The 23098-nt window shown below is 33.8% G+C and overlaps 3 protein-coding genes across 5 annotated transcripts; 2 read left to right on the forward strand and 1 right to left on the reverse strand.

Moving 5' to 3' along the window:
• Window positions 1-18: 18 nt before the first annotated feature.
• On the forward strand, window positions 19-10418 carry LOC114420916 (putative E3 ubiquitin-protein ligase RING1b). Its single transcript, XM_028386626.1, has 10 exons — window positions 19-233; window positions 591-642; window positions 5916-5974; window positions 7413-7494; window positions 7614-7734; window positions 7825-7863; window positions 8480-8962; window positions 9517-9624; window positions 9710-9895; window positions 10043-10418. Exons 1-10 carry the CDS (start codon window positions 185-187, stop codon window positions 10097-10099), a joined length of 1236 nt encoding a protein of 411 aa, XP_028242427.1. The 5' UTR covers window positions 19-184; the 3' UTR covers window positions 10100-10418.
• Window positions 10419-12212: 1794 nt separating this feature from the next.
• Window positions 12213-14177, reverse strand: LOC114423727 (beta-amyrin 24-hydroxylase). The gene is made up of 2 exons (XM_028390585.1): window positions 13199-14177; window positions 12213-13119 (listed from the first exon to the last, which is right to left on the reverse strand). Exons 1-2 carry the CDS (start codon window positions 14102-14104, stop codon window positions 12484-12486), a joined length of 1542 nt encoding a protein of 513 aa, XP_028246386.1. The 5' UTR covers window positions 14105-14177; the 3' UTR covers window positions 12213-12483.
• A 5062-nt stretch (window positions 14178-19239) lies between these two features.
• Window positions 19240-22480, forward strand: LOC114423729. 3 transcript variants are annotated; one of them, XM_028390587.1, is made up of 4 exons: window positions 19240-19397; window positions 19547-19628; window positions 20223-20421; window positions 21296-22480. In XM_028390587.1, exons 3-4 carry the CDS (start codon window positions 20252-20254, stop codon window positions 22155-22157), a joined length of 1032 nt encoding a protein of 343 aa, XP_028246388.1. In that variant the 5' UTR covers window positions 19240-19397; window positions 19547-19628; window positions 20223-20251; the 3' UTR covers window positions 22158-22480. The 3 variants fall into 3 exon arrangements, with proteins under 3 accessions (XP_028246388.1, XP_028246389.1, XP_028246387.1); XM_028390588.1 differs by lacking the exons at window positions 19240-19397; window positions 19547-19628 and adding an exon at window positions 19689-19898; XM_028390586.1 differs by lacking the exons at window positions 19240-19397; window positions 19547-19628 and having other exon boundaries at window positions 20012-20421.
• Window positions 22481-23098: the final 618 nt, after the last annotated feature.

Here is a 23098-nt window from a genome sequence, read left to right on the forward strand (position 1 = left end):
GAAAAGTATGTTACTCAAAGGCAACCATGTATAAAGAGCAACAATCTTAACCTCACTCTCTCCTTGCCACCTTTCTCCTACTCCATACACCGTCGCCGCCTCTGCCTTTTGTTCCTTTCTTTATATATATTAGAGTAACGCGACTAGGGAGACACACTTGAACCTGGACACAAAGGTTGACATTATGCCTAATCCGAGAAACAAGCAAAAGCTTCCCCAAGATGCTTCTTCAGGTTTTGTTGTTAATTAATTGTTATCAAAGTTATAAAAAATTGTTTACTTTTGCGATTTCAATCACAACATCACAATTTTCGGAGTTATTGTGATGGATCGTGATTGTAATTGTGGTTGTATCAATTACATTTATTCTTGATTTCCTGCAACATCAAGGATCAGGTTGAAATTGAAACTATTATTGCAATTCAAAGCATGAATTTTTATGATCAATTTTCAAAATGATCTAGAGATCTCTTCCATGTTTGTTTTTTATAACTCCTTAATTTTCGTATATATTTCCTTGGTTTTTGTTGCTAGCGATCTTGCTTTATCTTATTGTTGTTGTTGTTGTTGTTTACCCTTTCTTTTGTCAGATGTTTTCCTAGGTCCTCAAAGTCAATCGACGGTCCATGATGACACTGAAAAGTATGTTGGCCCAATTTTTATTCTAAATTTCCTCCTATGTTTACTTTCAATTTCATTTTTTGGCATGCTCTATTGTTTTTTTTTGTTTACTACTTTTGGGATTTTTTAGTGACATGAGTTCCATTAATTCTACCATTATTCATTGTGTTATGGTTTTTCAATTTCTTTGGGTTAAGATATATGCAAAAGTTTTATAGTTTGATTGATCATTGAACAAGACACTTATTCAAGGTTCAATGAGTTAACTATCATTGAAGCAATGATAATTAAATAATATTTTTGGTATAATATATTAAGTAATAGGTTTGATTGCACTTTCTGGTCTTCCAAGTATCACAATTTTGCAATTTTGGTCCCTCCATCAATTTTCCATTTCATATTTAACAAATATGTTAACATGACATTGGATGATAACGTGACAACTGATGCATTAGCTATCATGACTTAATTGTACATTTGGTCCTTCACAATTGCGATGTGTAAAAGACAAAACATCTAATTAATCCATGTCATCATATGTATCAATAACATGTCAACTGCTACATACATCATCAACATGGGCGCAAGCTACAGTGGAGAAGTAAATTTCCTAGTGTATGGTGCATGGAAAATATCGACCTTTAGATTGATCTTATTCTATAGTATTGTGATGCACTTTCCACATCTTACCACTGCTCCCCGCACAATGGGTTTTGTCTATACTACCACCATGGTTCTCAAGGATGTTAAATCAAGCTTCTCCAACGTCGACCACGCCAAGCGGGGCAATGGTGCTGCCTCCACGAAGCAAAACACCACCTACCACTGCCAAAAACACACAATCAACAACAAGAGTAACATCATCAACAAAGCAACCCAATGCCTGGTGGTGCTCTTTAATTGATGACAACAACAACAACAACATCATCAACAAGAGTAACAAGCGGATTTCAAAATCTAAACAAGAAAGTTTAGTACTTGTGTGGGTGTTGTTAACAGTCGAAGAAATAGGCGAGAGGTGTCATAGTCGAAGGAGTTATTGTCGGTGTAACACACGATGGTGTTGGAGCACGAGCATGGCATGCTGTGGTACAAGGTCGGAGATGGTCGGACGACATTGGCGAGGTCAGAGGTGGCTCCATGAGCATAAATCTGGTAGCATCGAGGTTGATGCTTATGCTTAGATTTGTGTCGTGTCGAAGGTGGCAGCACACGAAAAAGGTAGGTGGTGCTCTCGATCGGAGGTGGGAATGATGGTGGTCAACAATGGTGTAATTAAAAAGAGTGATGGTAATGTGTGAAGGGTGCACCATAATACAATGGAAAGAGATCAATCTAACGGTCGATTTTTTTGTGCACCATCCACAAGGAAATTTACTTCCCCACCGTAGCCTGCACCCATCAACATGTTATCATCCAATGTCATGGCAACAAAATATTTTAAGTATTCAACAAAAGACTAATGAAGGGAATAAAATTTCATAATAACAATACTTGGATGACCCTATTCATGCAATTGGACACCTAGAGGGACCAAAATTGTGCTATTTCAATACCCAAGGGACCAAAAGTACAACATAACCTAAGTAATATTAAACAACAAATAACTTCATAACTTTGTATTAAGAATTAAGATAATGGTAGGGTGCACCATTGTCTCATGTGGTTTATAATGCGCCACTATTTTAATGATCATTGGATGAATCTTGTTTCTAGGTTACTTCACACCAAATTTTCCGTCCCTTTCCTTGCAGCTCCTCCGTACATTGCTCGCCACTATCGGAGGAAAATTTTTCCAATGACATTGCTTTCTTTCTTACTTATCTTTCCACCTCCAACCTCTTTTTCTCTCCTCTTTGTGTTGTTTTTTTACCTGAGAAGCATAAAAGGAGATGACAACAACAAAATGCCATGTGGAGGACCCATCCACATCATATGGAACCACTCCTATCTTCACTTATGAGTTCTTTCCCAATGTCTCTAGCGGCAACAAACCCCCAAATTTCATTCCTCACCAAATGTCAATGACAGGTGGCTCTTCTATGGCATAACCCATTCGTTCCTTCATCACGTAGATGGACTAGACTAAGTGATGCCTTTGTATATTCACCCATACTATCTTTGAATGCACCCTTTATGTTCATTCCCATCAAGCATTCTCAAACCCTTTGACGCCACTAACATTAACTTGGCCTAGTCTTCCTAGCACTAAACCCATAGTCACATGCCTTCTTCGCACTAGATGCATAATTATGAGTCTAACACCCTAAGCAAATCATATTGGAATGAGAGAGAGATCCAAAGGCTGTACAAGTGTGAGACTGTATAGTTGAGGATGACTTAAGGGAATTAATTGGTAATACCTATACCAACAAAATGCATATACTTTTTCAGTAGCATATCGCCTAAGAACTCACAATTAAGCATGTTTAGCTTGGAATAGTTATGAGATTGGTGATCTTTTAAGAAGTTTCTCAGGAAGTGTATGAGTGAGAAAGTTGTGTGAAGTGTTGTAGAGTGTGAACTGCCAAAACGTCAATTCTTAGGGATGTTATGAATGATATCAAAGTAGACCTCTTTTTTAATATGATGTAATTCGAGGACTAACTAGGTGAAAGTTGGTGGGCATGTAACACCCCATGAGAATCATATCAGAATGAGAAGGATGAAGAGGTTGTACAAGTGTGAGGTTGTATAGTTGAGGATGACTTAAAGAAATTAATTGATACTATTTATTCCAACAAAATCTATCTACTTTTTCTTTAGCGTATCATCTAAGAACTCCACAATCAAGTATGTTTGGCTTGGAATAGTTATGAAACAAGTGACCTTCTAGGAAGTTTTCCAAAAAAAACCTGTGAGCGAGTACAAAGCACACTATTAAGTCTCATGTTGATTTATGGGAACAATTATTTATCCTAAAAGCATATGAAACAAATTGTTGAGATCTCAGTAAGACTACGTACGGAGAGTTTTGACCAATAAAAAAGTTGTGTAAAGTGTTGTAGAGTGTGAGTTGTCAAGACACTAATTCTTAGGGATGTTACAACAAGCCTCCTTGGCTTAAATCCTCCTTCACTCACCTCGACAAGGTCCATGGCACCACCGCCTCACACTAGATCCGCACATCCAAGCCAGATAGTAACCAAAAACTAATCAAACCCCGACAAATTAAAAACTAGACCCAAAGAAGGACAAGGGAAGTAAAAGAGGAAGAAGGATACATGAAATTAAAATAAGAAAGGATAATAGGAAAGAAAAACACTTGTATTGATAAATATGAAGTGTACAATACATCTTTTGGCTTTTTAGGCCTACTAGACCTTAACTAAGGGTTTAACTTCTCATAGTCACAATGGGCCTTACACTTGAAAAGGGGTATAGAAATTGATGGAGGAGAAGGGATGAAAAAATGATATAAAAAGAAGGATTTTTCCTATTTGAGATGCTCAAGCCTAGGATGTATTCATTAGAGAGCTTTGAGTCTCCTGGTTGGTGTTTTTATTCCTTGGTTTGATTCCTTTTTTATAGTTGTTGGAGTAGACTTGGGTCTGATGCCAAAAATATTTTTTATTCATATTTTTGATGTTTTTTTGGATCTTTTTCACTTTTAATCTCTCTTTTTTTATATTTGCAATTCATAAATAAAAAATATCAATTCCTAATATTTAAGCAAAAAATAACTACTAAATCAATATTTTTAAAAATATTTTTAATATATTTTTATTATAAAAAATAACTCATATTTAACCGTTATCAGTTATTCCTACTAAAATAATATTCTTGGTCCTTTTACACATAATTCTCCTTATTAGGAAACCCACATTAGAACCCAATAACTCCATGAGTTTTATGTACTTTGTGATGAATAATAATGATTACTTTAGTTACTAGATATGAATTTCTATGAGAGCATGTTTTATCAACGGATTGTACATGGTTGGACTATTCTAACTTTAGTACATTTCCAAGTTTGCATCTTGGCCTAATTTTATTCTATTGAGAAACATTTGTAGAACGTGAATCCTTTGTATGGTTTTATGATATAAGAATTGTTTAAACTAGCTAGTCCATGATCATATGTGCTGTATATTTTGGTAATTTTTTAAACTCAGAATTGTGAGAAAGAGGAGAAGAAATTTTATTTGCATTTTGAAAAAAATACTATATTTACATGATTGTTCTTTATTCAGTGTTAGTCTAAATAATGAAGAATGCATTTTAGGTCTAAAAGAAAAGGTGTTGGTTTATAACATAGACTACTTTTAGTCCTATATATTTATAAAAAATAATATATTTTACACTATAACTTATTTCTTATGTATAGGAAAATAATATCTTCTAATTTTAAGTGGGTTTAACAAATAGCAACCCCCATATATATATATATATATATAATCAAACATAAGAGAATAACAAAATGTCAAAAACACCAATCTTCCAATTTAGTGTAGCATATCGTTACAAAAACAATAACAGGTTATGATTGAAATGAAAATATTTAGCCCCTTATTTACTATTGTAATGCAATCAGCTTAGCCTATAAATGATATTATATAACACATTAATTCTTAGATAGAATTTTTATTGTGTTGTTTGTTTCTCTTATTTAATGGCATGCTATGCAAAACATGTTTTTATTGTACTATAACAAAATTATAGTAATTAATTAGTATCTGTATATGATTGTATTTTCTATATTACCTGTGATTTAATATAATTGTTCTCAAATCTAATGAATTGGTTTTCTATCATCACCGTCGTCATTACTTTTAATTCTTATTCATTAATCTTGAGATATTGTTGTTCATGGTTTTCTATCATCACCGTCGTCATTATTTTTAATTCTTATAGTTGTCATGTAGTCTTATTGATTAATTGATAGATGCTTTGAATTGTTATATATTCTTTATTATTTAGTCATTAATGTATCTAGTCTATTTTAATTTTATCATTATGCATGAATTTAACTTCTTTATTTTTTTTTTGTGAAGAACGAAGGAATTTAACTTATACTCCAAAAAAAAATTCTTTTATTTTTTGTATACTATGACGTTGACATATTAAAAATCATTTTGGTTATGATGATGATAAATTATGATGGGTTATTATGATAGATTTCCAACATATTATTTGTATTAGTTAAAACATTACAATTTTAAACTCAAGTTGGCAAAAAAGAAGAAAAAAAATTATATAACTTATGAGTTGTGATGTTTGACAATCTTGGATTTGCCTTCTTCAAATTATCCATGCTAAGTATTCATAATATACTCTCTTTTTTTTTTTTGCAGGTATATTTCTGTAGATTTGGATGACATACGCAAGGATGTTGAATGCCCAATCTGCTTAGGTATGTGTGCGTTGTTTTTAAAGAAATAAAATTTAAATTACATATAGCATTTTTTAAATTTTTTTATTCATCTTTAGTCCACAACTGCAATACATAATGGGAAACAACAATAACAACAAAAAGGCCGTAATACATAATATCACCTCATAATTTGTGCACAATTTTAAGTGTTTCTCTCTCTTCTCGTCCGTCCAATTTGGGCGTACTGAAATTTTGGGAAGCATCCATTGTAATTTTCTTTCTTGCCCTATTTTCTTGCTAACCAAAGAGAAGAATTTTTTTCTTTCAAAAACATTGTAATCCTTTCCCTTCTCTCCTCTTCCTCCTATAACAAACGGAGTGTTAAGCTTTAAACTCAGTGTGTAGGTGATCGATCTATCTACATCATCCACTATTGTCAGTCATCTGTGCTAATGGACCTCTTCTCTTACAACAAATAAATCATTTCATAATCAATATAATTATATTTTAGTTTATTCTGTTTTGCATTTCTCTTTCTTTCTTGGTCTAAAACTCATCACATGCTTTGCCTTAGTTGAACAAGAATTTTTTTAAAATATGTCACACGAATAAGACTAAAAACATTCTGATCTAATCTATATGACCCTTTACACTTGGTTTCTTTGTGCTTAACTCACGGTTCTTGTATGATCTAATTCCTTAAAATTGCTTTCTACCTTTTCTTGAATCTTAAGAGCCAAGAATTACCCTTATATTAATACACTAATTACTAAAACTGTTTTTTTTTATTTTATGGATTGGAGCCACAAAAGAGAAGGTGGTCATCATTACGAATTTGACTCTTCATAGCAATCCGACATAGATTAGGGAGATTGGTACCTAGAAGAGAAGAACACCCACTTTGAATTTGATTTCTTGTAGTTTGAGTAACACGAGTATTTGTAGAACCCATAATATTTATGCATGTATTAAACATATGCACAAGAGATACTTTGCAACTATAACTTTATGAAATTGTAAGTTCTTAAATGGTGAGATGAATAAGTAGATACAGGTATGTTCGCAATTAAATCAAGTTTAGCTATTCTATATTTCCAGCAAAGAATATACAGGGAAGGAGAATAATTAAAGCAGATAGAAGTAGTCTACAAAGTTTGAATTAGACTGGATCACTATAAACAACACTTAGGAGTTATATGATTGACTTGGCGTTGAAAGAAACTAGAAAAAAAGGAGAAAAAGGTAGAGGGTTCCAATCTCTTTCACTAATAAAAACTAATAAACTTTCATATACAAAATTTTCCCATCTTTGGATGGTATTCATTTTTCTATTTTATGTATCTGCATGCATAAACTTTCAATGACTTTGTGCAATATATGCTAGAATCTGGATCCAACTTTTTATTCTTTTCATTATTTTGATTTCCCAGTTACTAAACTATATACGTAATAGAATTAATGATTGTCTTATGTTCAGGCATCATCCGAAACACAAGAGTTGTAATGGAATGCATGCATCGCTTCTGCAGAGACTGCATAGAGAAATCCTTTCGCCTTGGGTTTACACTCAAACCACCACCATTTTTTGTTACATAATTAGAATGATTGTGTTTAATTAGTTGCATAATTCTTTTCCCATTTCTAATTTTCAATTTACTATGGAATGGTTTTATTGCAGTAACAATGAATGTCCTGCTTGTCGTACTCATTGTTCAAGTCGAAGGTCACTAAGGGAAGACCCCAACTTTGATAACTTGATTGGTTTGCTCTATTCCAACATTGACAAATATGAGGAGGAGGTAATATCCATATATGTATTGCATAATGGTTTGATTTTATTTTATTTAAAAAAAAATGGCAAAAATCTCATTAGCAATGTTTTGACCCAGGAGTTAAATCTTTCCGAGGACACAAAGAAAAGTATGCAGGTGAGACTGATATCTTAACATTTCTTAAATTTTGTTTCTCATAAATTCTCAAAAGATTGCTCCTAACTTTTTCGGTTTGAGAAGGCTAATGTGGGGATAACCAAACTAGACTTGTTTTTTTGGCTAACTTCAATAAGGTCTAGGAAGGGTTGGACCCATTCATTATGTGGGTATATATATTGAAGTCAAAATATTGACGGGAACAATGTCAACCATAATGATTCTTAAAGTTTTTCAATAAGAAAGTTTGTGTTACCAAAAATATAATAGGAAATGTGTTTCTTCCATAAACTAAATAAATAGGTGATAACTTGAATTAACTCTACTTCAACTAAAAATTCTTATGCTATACGTTAAAAAGGTTTTTGATTGATTTGCCAATTTTAAAACTAAGAACTACTGATATAGATTAATTTTTTTTATCAGTAAATATTAGTTATTAATTTTGTTAGAACTAGTGATATAGATTAGTTGCATCATGTTTGAATAAGTAGCTGCATAAATCAAAACGAGCTACAACATTGTTAAATCAATATATAGAACCACATTTTTTCATAGTCTAGAAGACTAGCTATGCTTGTAATAATTCTTCTAATAATTCGAGGTGGTTTTGAAGAGGATGCAAAAAGCCTATGCCAAGACTTATGAACGACAGAGCATTGCACTGGGAAAGAAGCCTGCTGCTGCAACTTCTACAAAGAGATCAAAAGCTAAATTCTTAAGAAGTTCATCAAGTCGACCAACAAGAAGAAGTCCCAGAAACATTGCTGCTGCATTTGCCGGATCGAGTTCGAGCCGGGAAAGGGCCTTGCCTCCTATTGCTGAAGAGGAAGAAATAGAAGAGGTACCCGACACTGACATAAGTGAGTCAGAGATAGAGGCACAGACTCCTCAACATGTCCCTGCTGCAACAAAAACTGTCCATGGAACAAATGAAGCAGTTAAAGATATCATTAGCTCTGCTGATAAACTTGTGTGGGGAAAGAGTGCTCAAAGGAGTAATAATCGAAGCAATTCTAGGAATGTTGCTGCCTTGAGAAGCAATCGCATAGCGCGATTCATTGATCATCTTAAGGTGTCTCAAGAAAATGATGATGAGGTACGTTGTTTCTTAATCTTAAATTGCCTAATGCCTATTAAATCCAGTATCAATGAGGCACACAGAATTTTGGGTTGTTTACTACTTATAAAAACGACAAATTAACATAAAATAAAAATGATATATTTACAACTCTGTTGAACGATTTTATTAGAGGTGACAAAATACATTGAGCAAATAGGTTTAGTGGAACCTACTAGAAAAAAAATGAAGTGCTTATACTTGACATTTTGAGTCTAAATCAAACAAGGTTTTTTTTAATCCAATCCGATCCTATATGGACCAATGTGGGTCTAGCCCACCAAAAACTTCAAAAAATGAATTTTTATAAGACTTGGACTTCAATTCCCTTTAAAATCTCCTCAATTTTACTTTTGAATTTATGTGTATAACTGTCTTCTCCCTATTCTTTGTTTACCCACCCTGTTTACAATAAAATGTCTTATTTTTTCTTTATAATTGATTATTATTTTCTGATTATCGTTTTTGGATTGAGTATTATACTGAAGCAAATTATGATTATACAATCAATTATTTGGTCAACATAATTTCAGTTGGACATATTTATCAAGCTTGTCTCTTTTGAGGAGAAAAGAGTGCCAAATTTGCCAAGGCCATACCTTAGCTGCAGGCCTACCCTGTCAATCAAGCAACTGTGCCAGGTTGTTCTCTTCCCATCTCTCTGAAACCTTTCATTTTAGAATATCTCTTATTGGTGTTAATGTTGTTTTTACTTTTTATCTACAGTATGTTGCCCTTGAAACCTCACTACAAACTGAAGAAATTGAGTTGTACTTGGTGAAAGAGTGTCAACCTGACATTATAAGTGGTGATGGCAAACTAGATGAAGACAACAATAAGTTTGAATTTCTAGCTGAAGAGGAAGTAACAATGGCTCAACTCAAAACTAATAATCTCAGCTTTGGCCATCTGGTAATTAATTTACTCTTTAAAAGTTGACCATGTAATTAACTATATACATAAATTAAAATAAACAAACCATATGTTTGCTTTTACCTATATCAATTGTTCCAGTGTCAATATCTTTCTCCTTCTGTTTCATTTGGGTGTTGTTTTCAGGTCATAGCTTATAAGAGGAAGAGGTGGAACTTAAATGAAGGGTTGTTTTTGGGCTGAATGATGAGTTGTTACCTCAACTATCATTTGGTGAGAGCATGCATAAAATACAATCGAACAATGAAAACTCTCAATTATGTTATTTATCTTTCTCTTTCAAGAAGCACAGAGCAAGACACCTGACATGAAACTCTTTAGAATACTTTTGGGTTATTTTGAGAAATTGTGTGTATCAATCCTTCACTGTCTCCGTGAACATGAAGGCTTTACTTTGTTAGAAGTTGCAATTGGTATTGTCTGATTTTGATTTAGACTTTGTTGGATAGTACAATTGAACAGCATAGACTTTAACCAAAATGGGAGTAGCTTTTAATGGAAACTTTTGCTTGGATCCCATTTTTTTTTTTTATCAACAAATATTAGATATTAGGATGATAATTTTTTTAATTTTTTCTTAGACGACCAAACAAAGCATATATATTAATGGGCACAATCAGTGCCAACAGAATACAGACAGCATCCTGTATAGAGTATTGCCTACCCAATACAGGTATATCTAAATATACCCAACAGGCCCCCCAAAGAGACAGCATATATTTTCTGTGAAAAAACTCCCCCCAACATTTCCAACACACATAACCTATACGTACAGCTTCTGTGTACTTGTGAACCTCAGTAGTACTACCTCGTGACTTTTTCAGAAATGCAAGTTTTTTTTAGCCGATGGAGATCAAATTAGTGACTTTTTCTTCTTCTTCTCTTTTTCCATGACAATCCAACTCACCTTATATTTTTGTCTCATATTTCTTTTAATTAAAACCTTTCATTTTGACTGTGTTTATTTGGATTTTTTTTCACGCAAAAAGATTTCACAGCGAAATCTGAGCATACGACGTACAGTTTCAATTTTACTCTAGTAAAAAAACATGTAGAGAAAAGTTTGTTATAAAATTTACATTTTTTATTTACTAAAGTAGTCTTTATCACGAATTGATTGATGAAAAATGTGCGGTCATATTTATTGTGCTCTTGAGTTTTTAATTAAGTTGTCAAATATTTATTTATTATCAGTCAGTGAAAAAAAATTATTATCAATTTTTATCATACGGGCCATGCCAGAGAATGTATACCAACTTATATGCTTTGACAAGCACTACAATAGTTTTCATAAACATTTGAAGTCTATCAAATATAAATAGCAATAGATAAATAATTCAAATTAATATATATATATATATATATATATATATATATATATATATATATATTTTTTTTTTTTAAAGATCAATTTATCAATAATTTTTTTCAAACTATATTTTTTTGCTCTAAAATTTAAATTTCAATTAAATATAATTAATGTATCTAGGTAACTTCAATTATTATTTTTTATCAATCCAATGAAACTTTAAATTTTAAAACAACGCAACTAGTACCAACACTAGATTGAGATTCTTACATGTTGAAAAGTCTAACATCCTTAAAATTTCTTATTAGTGGATAGTGTGCCATTCTTAAAATTTCTTCTTAGATGTTGAAAACTTACCGATACTTAATGTAAAAATATTTTATCTTATTAGTTCATAACTTTTTTTTTCTTTTATAAAAAATATTAATATTCTTGCACACCTCTTATTTATTTAATACTTAGTAAGAGAAAGAGAAATAAAATAAAAGTGTAAGTATAATAAATTATAACGTATAATATGTCTTAATATTTCATACAAAAATTAAATAAGAAGTTTTTTAAAAATATAATAAGAAAAGAGAAATAATGAGTACTGATAAAGCTAGAGAATGATTCACGTATCATTATTACTCATATAATATACCACTTCTTCTTTTTTCTTTTTATTAAATATATTCTTGGGCGCCTCTTATTTATTTAATACTTAGTAAGAGAAAGAAAATTAAACAAAAAGTGTAAGTATATAATAAGTTATAAGGTACGTATAATAAGTCTTAATATTTCATAAAAAAAAAAGAAATCTTAAAAAAATATAATAAAAAAGAAATAATAAAACCTTTGTAGTAGAAAATGATTCATGTATGATTACTCAAATAATATAGGACTTTTAAACAGAGAGCACAATTATGAATCGTGATTAAATGTAATAAGAGAAGATAGAGATGAGAATAAACTAAAGCAGAGTAAAGAAAAAAGTGATAAATGATGTAATAAAAAACAAAAAGAAATAGTAGGCAGCATTCTGTATTCATTGGCCTGATTAACTCCTTTAAATTATTAGGCAGCATTAGAGAAATGGACGGGAATAACTACCAAGCCACCACTTATTTCCATAAATAATATACCCCTGCCACCAAGTTTACAGAAGCAACGCTACTTCCCAAAACAAATACTAGTGCCACAAAGTAAGCAAAAATAAGGTAAAAATATAGAGTAGGTAAAGCACACACAACTAGAGAAACCATTCCATTCACAGTCTTCAGGCAGCGAACGGAGTGAAACGCGGAACAGGCTTGCACTTGAGTGGCTTGGCCAAAAACACAGTCACCCTCCCTTCCTCAGACATGTCAACATGATGGTTTTTACCATCATTAACGATCCAGTCGAAGCACTGGATCAAACTCGCTAGCGTTGCTTGCATGACAAGCAACGCTAGCGAGGCTCCGGGGCAGCTTCTTCTCCCGCTCCCAAAGGGCAGGAGCTGATAGTACTGCCCCCTCACGTCAATCTTGCTCTTGCCCGGGTCGTCGGAGAACAAGAACCTCTCCGGCTTGTACTCGAGTGCGTCATCCCAGTAATTTGGATCCCTACCAATGGCCCATGTGCTGATCAAAATAGTGGAATTTTCCGGAATGTCGTAGCCTTCAACCTGGCATGTTCGCATGGCTTCTCTTGCGAATATTGGGGTTGGCGGGTGCAGCCTTAGGGTTTCCTTCAGCACTGCTTGTAGGTATGGTAGGTTGGGAATGTCTGATTCTTTGACCAGCCTTTCTTTGCCTACCACTGACTCAATCTCTTCTCTTGCCTTCTTGAAAACGTGGGGGTTTCTCACCAGCTCCGCCAGTGACCACTCTAGGACGCTTGCGGGGCCGTTTGTGCCGGCGATGAACATGTCCTGTGTGTGAAGGATCAGTTTCAGATTTCACTAGTTCGATCTTAATACAAAGAATAAGAAAAGATTACCACATACATACCAGAGCAAAGGCTTTGGCACTCTCTCTAGTGAGCTTATTGTCAGCACCATCAGCTTCAATGAGGTTCAACAAAATATCAAAAAGATCCTTCTTCCTATCAGAGTCAGCATCTTCCTTAGCCCTAGCCTCCTCATGCTCCCTCAACACCTTCTCCATCATCGCATCCACCTTGTGGTGAGTTTCCATGTTCTTCTTCCCAAACCCTTGCAGATCCAAAGGCCTCATGAACCCAATAACATCCCCCAAGTTAAACGCCCCAAGCAACTCCCCGACCTCCCTCACCACCTTCCTCAACCTGGCCACCTCATCGTTTTCCGCATTACTCTTCTTCCCCATTATCATCCTCGTGATGATGTTATTCGTGTGCGTTATGAGCTCCTTCCTCATCACCACCTCGTAATTTCCATTGCCTGAAATCTCCATCATTCTCTTGAGGAACGCCTCCACCTCGCTCTCGCGGATTCTCACGAAATGCTCCAGGGTCTTCCCGCTCAGAAGCTCCGTCATGCAGAGCTTCTTCAGGAACCGCCAGTATGTGCCGTAGGGGATGAAGAAGTAGTCCGCCGCGCCGTAGGTTAGGCTCTCGCTCGCTATCATTAAGGGACGGTTGCAGAATGCCTCCTCCGAGGTTTTGAGGATCTGCTTGGCCGTCTCCGCCGACGACGCCACCACCACGTGCTTCGAACCGATCATGACGTGGATCAAGGGTCCATAGCGCAGTGATAGCTTGTACAAGGCTTGGTGGAGCAGTGAACGGAGATATGGCGCGTGTCCCAGCAAGGGTATTGAAATTGGAGGACCCGGTGGGAGTCTTAGACGCTGTGGTTTCTTGAAGATGGAACGTATCAGAATGGTTGATATGAACCATAGGAAGAAGAGTACGAGGTAGCCTTTGATGTCTAGCATTGTTGAGTTTTGCTAAGGTTTAATGTTTAAGACTATGATGAAGAACTACTCAACCTCCTATGCTAACATGAACGGGTTTGAATAATAATGTTTGGAACATAAATAGAGGTGTTGGAATCACAATAGGTACACTTAGGACCGTGTGTGATTGTGTGAGAGCATGCAAGTTATTATTTTTTGCGATCCTCGTGGTCTTTTTATATTTCCATATATTTGGTTGTGTGTGTTCCTCGTGCTATATATTATATTAATGAAATTTCCTTGCTTCGAATGGAGTTTCTTTTTTTATAATAATAACAGAAAGTTCCTAGCTTCGAGTGGAGTTTATATATATACCTTTCATTGAGACATCTGAAATTATGTATCGATAAGCTATAAATTAATGTACGTCCTGTCCGCATTATATATATATATATAGTTAAATTAATGTGCATGCAGTGCACACAAAAATGTCGCACGCTATTTTTATATTACTTTTTTTACATGTTTTATATTATTATTTTTTCACAGAATGTCGGATCACCTAACATGTAAAAGGGAAATTATTTGGGTATAATAAGTTTGTAAAAAATATTTTACAAACAAGAGATAAAAGTAAATAAAAAAAAAACAAGACAGAGAAGTGTGTGGTATAATTAAAACAAGTAATTTCAGGAAAGAAAAATGCTACCAACATATTGTTTTTAAAACACATTTTTTCTTGAATGTTATATATTAAAAATTATACAATTGTGTAGATTTAAATTTTTATTTAACGAGTCTACCACTCATAATTTTATAATTTTTAATTAATATATAAATTATATATATATATATATATATATATATATATATATTATTGTTGGGACAGTATTCAGTATTATGTATTATTTTTGCTACCTTTCATATTACATAATACTGTCCCAACAATATAATTTGTTGTAATCTATATATCACTTACAAAACTCCATGACAGAGATATATAGTGAAAAATAATATTATACAAAGTCTAGTAAATATTTATTATATAAATTATATAGCTCCTTATGAAAATAAAATAGTAAGATAATATATAAAATATAGTACAACGTCTGGATTCTCACAACTCCCTTTCAACCCGTGTTCTATTTCCCTGTATTCACAAGGGGTATACAATTTTTACGTGTTCTGTGCGTCTAAAAAGCTCCCCCATATATATATATATATATATATATATATATATATATACTTGCACCCTTGTTCCGTACGTTAATTCAATAAATATAAACCGAGAAATGTTACTCACACTTTTTTTTAGTATTCTTCTTTTAATATTTTTTTATGAATGACATAAATTTATATTGAAAAATGAAATTATCAATAAGTACTATTTCTCATTTATTGATTCTCTTGATTTATAAGTTGGACCCAAAAAAATTTATTGATTTCAATAATATTCAGGCAATTGTGAAGATAGTGTTAAAAAAAGAATGTTAGAAAAAAATGTTAATTCATCTATAAAGCAAATTATAGTATGTGTTTCGATTCGATATATAGTAAAATAATTATATCAATATGATTCTATTAAAATTAATTATGAGGTAAATTATTTTTTTGGATAATAGATATTAAAAAATGTATAATTTTCAGAAAATGTTGTTTGTGTATTTTGAACCAAAATTAATTTTAAATGTGTAATTATCAAAATAGGTTTTAATTTCTATATTTATTTTTCTATTATAATTAATTTCTTTGACATATATATATATATATATATATATATATATATATAAGTTGAACATTTTATGGATGATTTTGTATCTTTAAATTGTTATTGGTTTTTAGCTTTGGGTATTTAAACGTGACAGGCTCACATGTATTTTCATAAATAGATTTTTTAAATATTTTTAAATAAATTAAAATAAAGTCTTTTATTTCTTTTGTCATTGAGTTATCATGTAACACAGTGGGTCGCTACATGGGTTGAAACCAATAAAAATGGCCTAATGCAAGTTGGGTTTTTAAGAGCAAATTTTTGGGGTGCAAACAGTGATAGTTTGGCTATCACATTTTTTTAGCCCAATACACTTAAAATATAAAATAAATGGGACTTCTTCTCCTACATCAACCCAAAACCATCCAAAAGATTGATGTGGGGGATAGAGAGGGGGAGAAATTTGAAACCTTTTTTCCTACTCCACTATTCACCCTAAATGCAATTTCCACATCAACCTCTTTCACACTTCATCTTCATCCAACACTCCAAGTCTTCATCATGAGTCAAGCCTTAAATTCTTCCAAGCAAAGGCCACAATTGGCCATCCTTGTGCCACCCTCCCTTGACCAACTTTTCTGCCAAGCCTTCTAAGACCTTCATCCTTCCCTCTAAATAGAGCCTCAACCAAAGTTCATGTCACACAAACTACTAGATAAAGTTAGAGTAAGTTTTAAGAGGGAGTCTTTTTTACATTCTAATGAGGAGTACTATACGGTACGAATGACTTATGTATGAAACGCACGAAAGAATTTCTGATAACAAATATAAAATTAAAATAGTAAACTTTTGATGTTTTTTTTTACAGCATAGCAAACTTTTGATTCTATGTCACCAATCCCATTAATCATGGAAGCTCTAGGCGTCTCCCATGGAACAATCTCATGGAGCAAATTCTAAACATTTCGTGTGATGAAACAGCCATTGGAAACCTGCGCTTCCAATTTTTATTTTTTATTTTTTTAACATTTCTTACAATGCTCTGCTCTAGATATTAATTAAATAACATTATTAGAAGGTAAGATGCTTAATTTGTGTTGAATTTGAATGTAAGGGTTTCCAATGCTTGATTTGCACCACCGCACCGGTGCACTGTTAAAAGCCTATAAAATGTTATTTCATTGGACCGCAAGAGAAGAGAAGCATTAAGTGAGAAAGATGATTCCCAAGAAGAATTGGAATTGTAATAGCCGAAGAAAAAAAAAACTGAAGGGAAAGCATAAAATAGAAAGAAGAATGACATGAAAAGAAACCACATATATAAGTTTTCGTAGCTATGAAATTGAAGCAAAGTTTAAAAGGTTGCCCAAGTTGGTCAGAGCTGTTATTGTTAGATTTATAGTGCCAAAGGAAATTGTCTGTAATGTTCAGTTCCTGCGTATAACTGGGGTATTGATTATTGAATGCGTGATTTATTAGCCATTCCTTTAGAGAAGTTAGAGAGTTTGTGATGTTTTGTTGTTGCAATGTAACTAACTCTTGCAGATAGATGAAGAATTGGAAAGTGATGAAGACCAGATTCCTGTGTTTTGCAATTTAACCCGCATTGAAATAGGCGCATTGGAGAATATAGTCGGGACTGGCTGGAAGTGTTAGAAATTCTCAAACATTGCCCAAATCTTCAAAATTTTGCCATAAATCAAGTGTGATGAGTTTAAGGCCTTTAAGGATGATTCTTTTTTTATTGTTTTTTCTCACATAATTGTACTAATTTTATTTCATGTATGTTGTTAACAGTACCACAATTGATGAATGGTTTAGTGAAGGAGAGGAAGGAACTTGGCATTGTCCACAATATGTTCCTGGATGCGTCTCGATCATTGCACCTCAGGCATGTTGTCTTAATGATCATAGGCTCCAACGCAGAGTTTGAAATTGTGAAATACATCATGAACAATGCAAGACTTACAGGACATGACAATTTGCAGTTTCACTAGGAGAGGTGAACCAAAAAAGCTTGAAATGATAAAAAAAAAACAACTATCATTGTGCACAAGACTCTCTACAAGTTGTAGACTTTCATTTAATTGAGTAGTATCAAGTAGTGTCGTGAAAAATGATGTCAAGTTATTTTCCAACATAATACACAATGACCTGAGGCAGTGTCACAAAGCATTTGGGCACTACGCTTATGAGGTTCAGTTGGTTTCTATTGCAATTAGACAGTAAAACCAAAGGATGCAATTCTCCATTTTTAAAGATCAACTTAAAGAAGGTTTCTTGAGGAATGATTTCTTCATTTAGTTTTTTGGGAAAATACCATTCTCCATTTTTAATGATCATTTTCAAGGATGCAATTCTTTGCTGCAGCAGGTCATCACCTGTGCTGTAAACTTGAAATCTTTGTTCGGCACTTGATAACATAGTATAAATAAATCTGCTAAGATGAGACATATGAAACATAAAATCCAATGTCTAAACTGAACGCCATAATCCATATACTTAAATGTAAAATGTGTAAAATGTAATATATTCTAATTTCTAATTGCCTCGGTGGAAGTTGAGATTTTTCTCTCACTGTTATAATTCAGTCTGATATATCATGTGTTCTGTTTTTGAACAATCTGATAGCGACCGTTTGTTAAGTTTTATACCTTTTCCTTGTGCCTTATTCCAACATTTCTAAACATTATTTTTAGACTAAGGCAACAGAGCTATATAATGTTACTGTGTGGGAAGCTAATTTTTCACTGACAGAATTCACTAGCTTTTTTTCATACTAGAATTTGTCATTGACAAAAGGACCAAACAGTAACGGCCAGAGAAAACAAATATTATTAGCAGTACAAAAACAACAGTTGAATCATCAGCCAACAAGAAGAGAAAGTGAGGGGAAAATTCACATATCTTGCAAGCCAAATCTAAAGAGAGCCCATGCTTGGTTAAGCATCAACAGGGAAATTGGCCTGTCCTTATTCTTAACATATATTATATACTGTACAAATGTTAAATATTATCATGATTATAGTTAATTTAGTCTAAAAATGTGTGGTATTTTTTTTTGAAAATCAATAAAATTAACTAATATAATTATTTTATTGATTTGTGTAATTTTATCATAAGTACTTTATATCAAGGTCCAGAGGAATCTTTTACACGGCTAATTACGCCAATAATAAACTTGTTGTAACCCCAGCATTATCAAGCACAATGAGATTACGTCCACAAAAATGGAATTTGGCCTGTTACTTTCCATGCTGTCCTTCCACTATTTTAATAACACTTCATGACAATTATATTAATATTTAGTGATAATATTTAATTTTAAATATCATCAAAGCTGTATAATTTTAAAGTTAGATCCGCAAAAATGAGAGAGATGTGTTTCCCCATAAAATTCGTTTCTCTGTCCAAAACCCAACATTCTCTCCTCCACAACACATCCTCACACTCTCTTTCTTCTCTCTCTCTCTATATATATGAGACTCTTTATCTCTCTCCCGTACATCTAGTTACCATGGACCACCCATCGCTGATGAAGAGAGAATAGAACGTGACAATTCCAGAATACTAAAATAACAACAACAACGCTGCATCTTTTATCATCTAACAACAATGACCGTGAGCCCCTCACCCCCACCATGACCACGACACTTCCTTCTAATAAATCCATCGTTTATTCTTTTTCTAATTAATTTTTTCTTCCTTCACAAATTTTCTCTTTTTCATATTACTGATCCAGTAATAAATTATTATTATTTTATTTGCAGGAGTAAATAAAGCCAAACAAAGCATAGTGCTCGTAGCATAGAGTTGTGACCTCTCTCATTTTACTCGGGGACCAAATTAAAGGTATCCATGGCTTTCTCTCTCTCTCTTCTTTATATTTGTCTTGCTTTGTGTTTCTTTATAACGGGCCTCACCCAGAAAATGAATGAACTCACACAAAAAACGTTTTCCCGCTGTCTTGTTTGTCTTTCCTTTCATTTTCCAAGAAAAAGTACAATTTTTGAGAGTGAAAAACTGCTGTCTCATTGCCTATCTAAGCACCATTAACAGAAAGAACCTTCCATAAGTTCCATTTCTTTTGCTGGCAAAGACTTCAACTTTTCATCATTCTGGGTAACCCTTTAGGCTTTAGTTTCATGCAATTAATGTTTCATTAAAAATATTTTGGTTATTGTTTCAACTTTTATATATATATATATATATATATATATATATATATATATATATATATTCCCCCCAAGGAGTAGATCTACATAAATTAAATACATGCATTGAGATACAAACTACAAAGGCTTATCTATAATCAACCCTTTAGGCATTAGTTTTATGGAAATGGTGTAGAGATGAATATGGTGTTGTACGTTATTAGATAAGAGTTAGTAACAAATTATAAAATTGTGTGTTGTGGTGGAATATTATATATATGTGTGATGGAAGGTCGCCGGAGGGTAACTCTACATGAACAAATGTCAGCTTCCGATAACAGCCGAGCCCGAGAGCTAGCCGGCTTGACCCTTGACGACGTGTTAGGGAACCAGAAGAGACCTTCTTCAACACCTCCCAGCCAACAACTTCCCAAGAGCCGAACCCTACTTGACATCATCAAAGAAGACGAGAGCAACAAGAAAGACCGCAGGTAACATATACAAAAGAAAGGAATAGCTGCCTAGCTCCACAGGCTGTAGTTTCTAAATTTTATTAATGGTGCTTAATTTTTCTGTTCTCTATAACTTCATTTATGATATGATCATGTTTTTTGGTTAGGATTGGGTATACTAGTAGTTGTTTTATAACCTCAAACAGGTCAAATAATGACCCAATTGGATGGTGTAACCCAAATATTATTCTCAATAATTCGGCTCGTTTTTTGTTCAAACTCATTGGTGCTTTAAGTGTCCTTGTAAATCAGTTTTCTTCTTCCTTTTGATCTTCATTTCATTACTACTATTTTCGTATTCTTGGTGGAAAGTTTTTTTTTTTGTTACAAAACTTGTAAAAAAAAAATAATCCTTCGAAAAATACTAGTAATTATATTGATTTACTTCTTCAAGTTTTTGTCCTTAATTAACTAACTAATAATTTGGATAACATATACATGTTATAGTATTCATAAGAATTGAAACAATTATTCTTTGTTTAGAAGAAATTTTTTACTTTAAGGGATATGTTTAGTGAGAAGTAAAAAAATTAAAACTTAATTTTAGTCATATGATAATACATGAATCTTTAAAATCATTTTAATTAATGACCATCTTAACCATAAAATCCACTCTTTTAATGTTCTTATACTTCCATTACTGAAAATTTTTAATTTTACATTTATCACTGAAGATTTAATTCTTTTAGTGAAATAATAAAAATATGTTGATAATATATGTTATACAGTTTATTCATGTTATAAGGTGATAAATTTTATATTTTTAATTTTTAATAAAAATCGGACTCACAAAAAAAATTAATATTGTAGAATAAATCAATAATATTGACTCAGTGAATAATTTACTTGGCAGATCTTGGAAAGCCTTCAAGGACAAGCTTCGGCTGAAGCGCGCAGGCTCAGCTTGGACATCGACAATTCATATCCCGACTTCGGATGTTCCTATCCCTAACCCGAATAGCAGAATCTTCACCCAGTTTGGTCACCGCAACTCGGTCCAATCCCCGACTCAGACTCTGACTCTGACTCACTCCGACTCGGACATGTCAACTCCCTACGATGCTCGCCAAGTCGAAGACCTCGACCCCGCCGCCGCCGACGACTCCGGTTATCCGGCCACCATGCCTCCCGCCGTCCGCCCCCAGTTTAGCCGCCGCGGATCCACCCGCTTCGACGGCGACCCCTCCGGCGAAAACACCGCCGGCACGCTCCGGCCGCAGCTCTCGCGGCGGAACTCCACCAACATGCCGTCGGAGCCCTACAAGCGTGGCCGCGTGGTGACGTTCCGCGACACCTTCGACGACGAGGACGACGGCGGCGAGAAGCCGGGGGAGGGGAGGGCGCTGTCGGCGAGGGAGGCGGTGGCGGCGCAAGAGGCGGCAGAGGCGGCGGCGCAGGAGGCGGAAGAGGCGGAAGAGCAGGCGCCGGTGATGATGTCGCTGATGGACTTGCTGGAGGAGACGGACAGGGAGATGGGGCTCGAAGGATCGAGGTATATATTGAGTGATGATGATGAGGATGAAGATGAAGATGATGATGGTGGAGAGGGTTCTATGGAACACACTTGCTGTGTTTGCATGGTGAGGCATAAGGCTGCTGCTTTTATACCTTGTGGCCACACCTTCTGCAGGATGTGCTCAAGGGAGCTTATGGTTAGTAGGGGGAATTGCCCTCGCTGCAACAATTTCATTTTGGAGATTCTTGACATTTTCTGAGTTTTTTCTGTATAATTTCTGGGAAATTGTTGTGTTTACTATTTTTTTAACTTTTTTTCTCATTGATTGTTACTGTTCTTGATTATTATTATTGCTATTTTGGGTTTGTTTCTCCCCTTCTGAGGTGCTGTTCTGAGGTGTGAATAGGAATGGGGATGATCATGTTAATGTTTCTTTCTTGCCATGCATAGAGATGAAGTTTTCGGAGTTAGTTTGTATTTCCCTGGCTCATAATTTTTCTTCTGTATATGATAGAAGTTATGTAATTAGTGTTGCGAAATGGAGATGATGATGAGAATGGATAAGGCATACAATTTCTTTCATGCGAGTCCTTACCAATGATTTTTTTTTCCTTCCTCAAGTTAGGAAGGCATATTTCTGCAATTCAAATGATAGAGCTAGCGATAAAGACAAGTTTCTATGTTCTATAATCTTGCTTTTTTTTCATGAATGGATTTGAAAATTCTCAGCTTATTAATGTTTCTAACTGGGTGATATAAGTTATATTGCTTATTTTTCTGTATCCCAATTGGGGTTATAAATTTGAATTCCATAAGTGAGGTGATGATGAGAATGGGAAAGACATCAATTTTTTTTCTCTGAGGTCGCTGTACATGCACTACATTGCCGTGAGTCTGTCACCACTCTTACTGTATCGGCGATATTCCATAAATTAGGAACATAAATATCATCATTTTTATAGCTGCAGGTAATTCAAATGACTAAACCTGCAATTCCAATAAAACTAATTGAAGAAGTTCTAATTCAAATTTAATTTATATTTGTTTATGTAGTATTCATTTAACGAGAATGCATAGTCTATAGGGCCATTCAAGATGCAAGGCAAATTAGGCATGGCAAATTAGGCATCAGTTTAAGGCCTCCCAAAAAAAAATTTTTTTAGGCCTCTAAAATTTTTTATTATTAACTATTAATAAATT

This window comes from Glycine soja, chromosome 8 (assembly GCF_004193775.1).
Source record: "Glycine soja cultivar W05 chromosome 8, ASM419377v2, whole genome shotgun sequence".
Lineage (NCBI taxonomy): Eukaryota > Viridiplantae > Streptophyta > Magnoliopsida > Fabales > Fabaceae > Glycine > Glycine soja.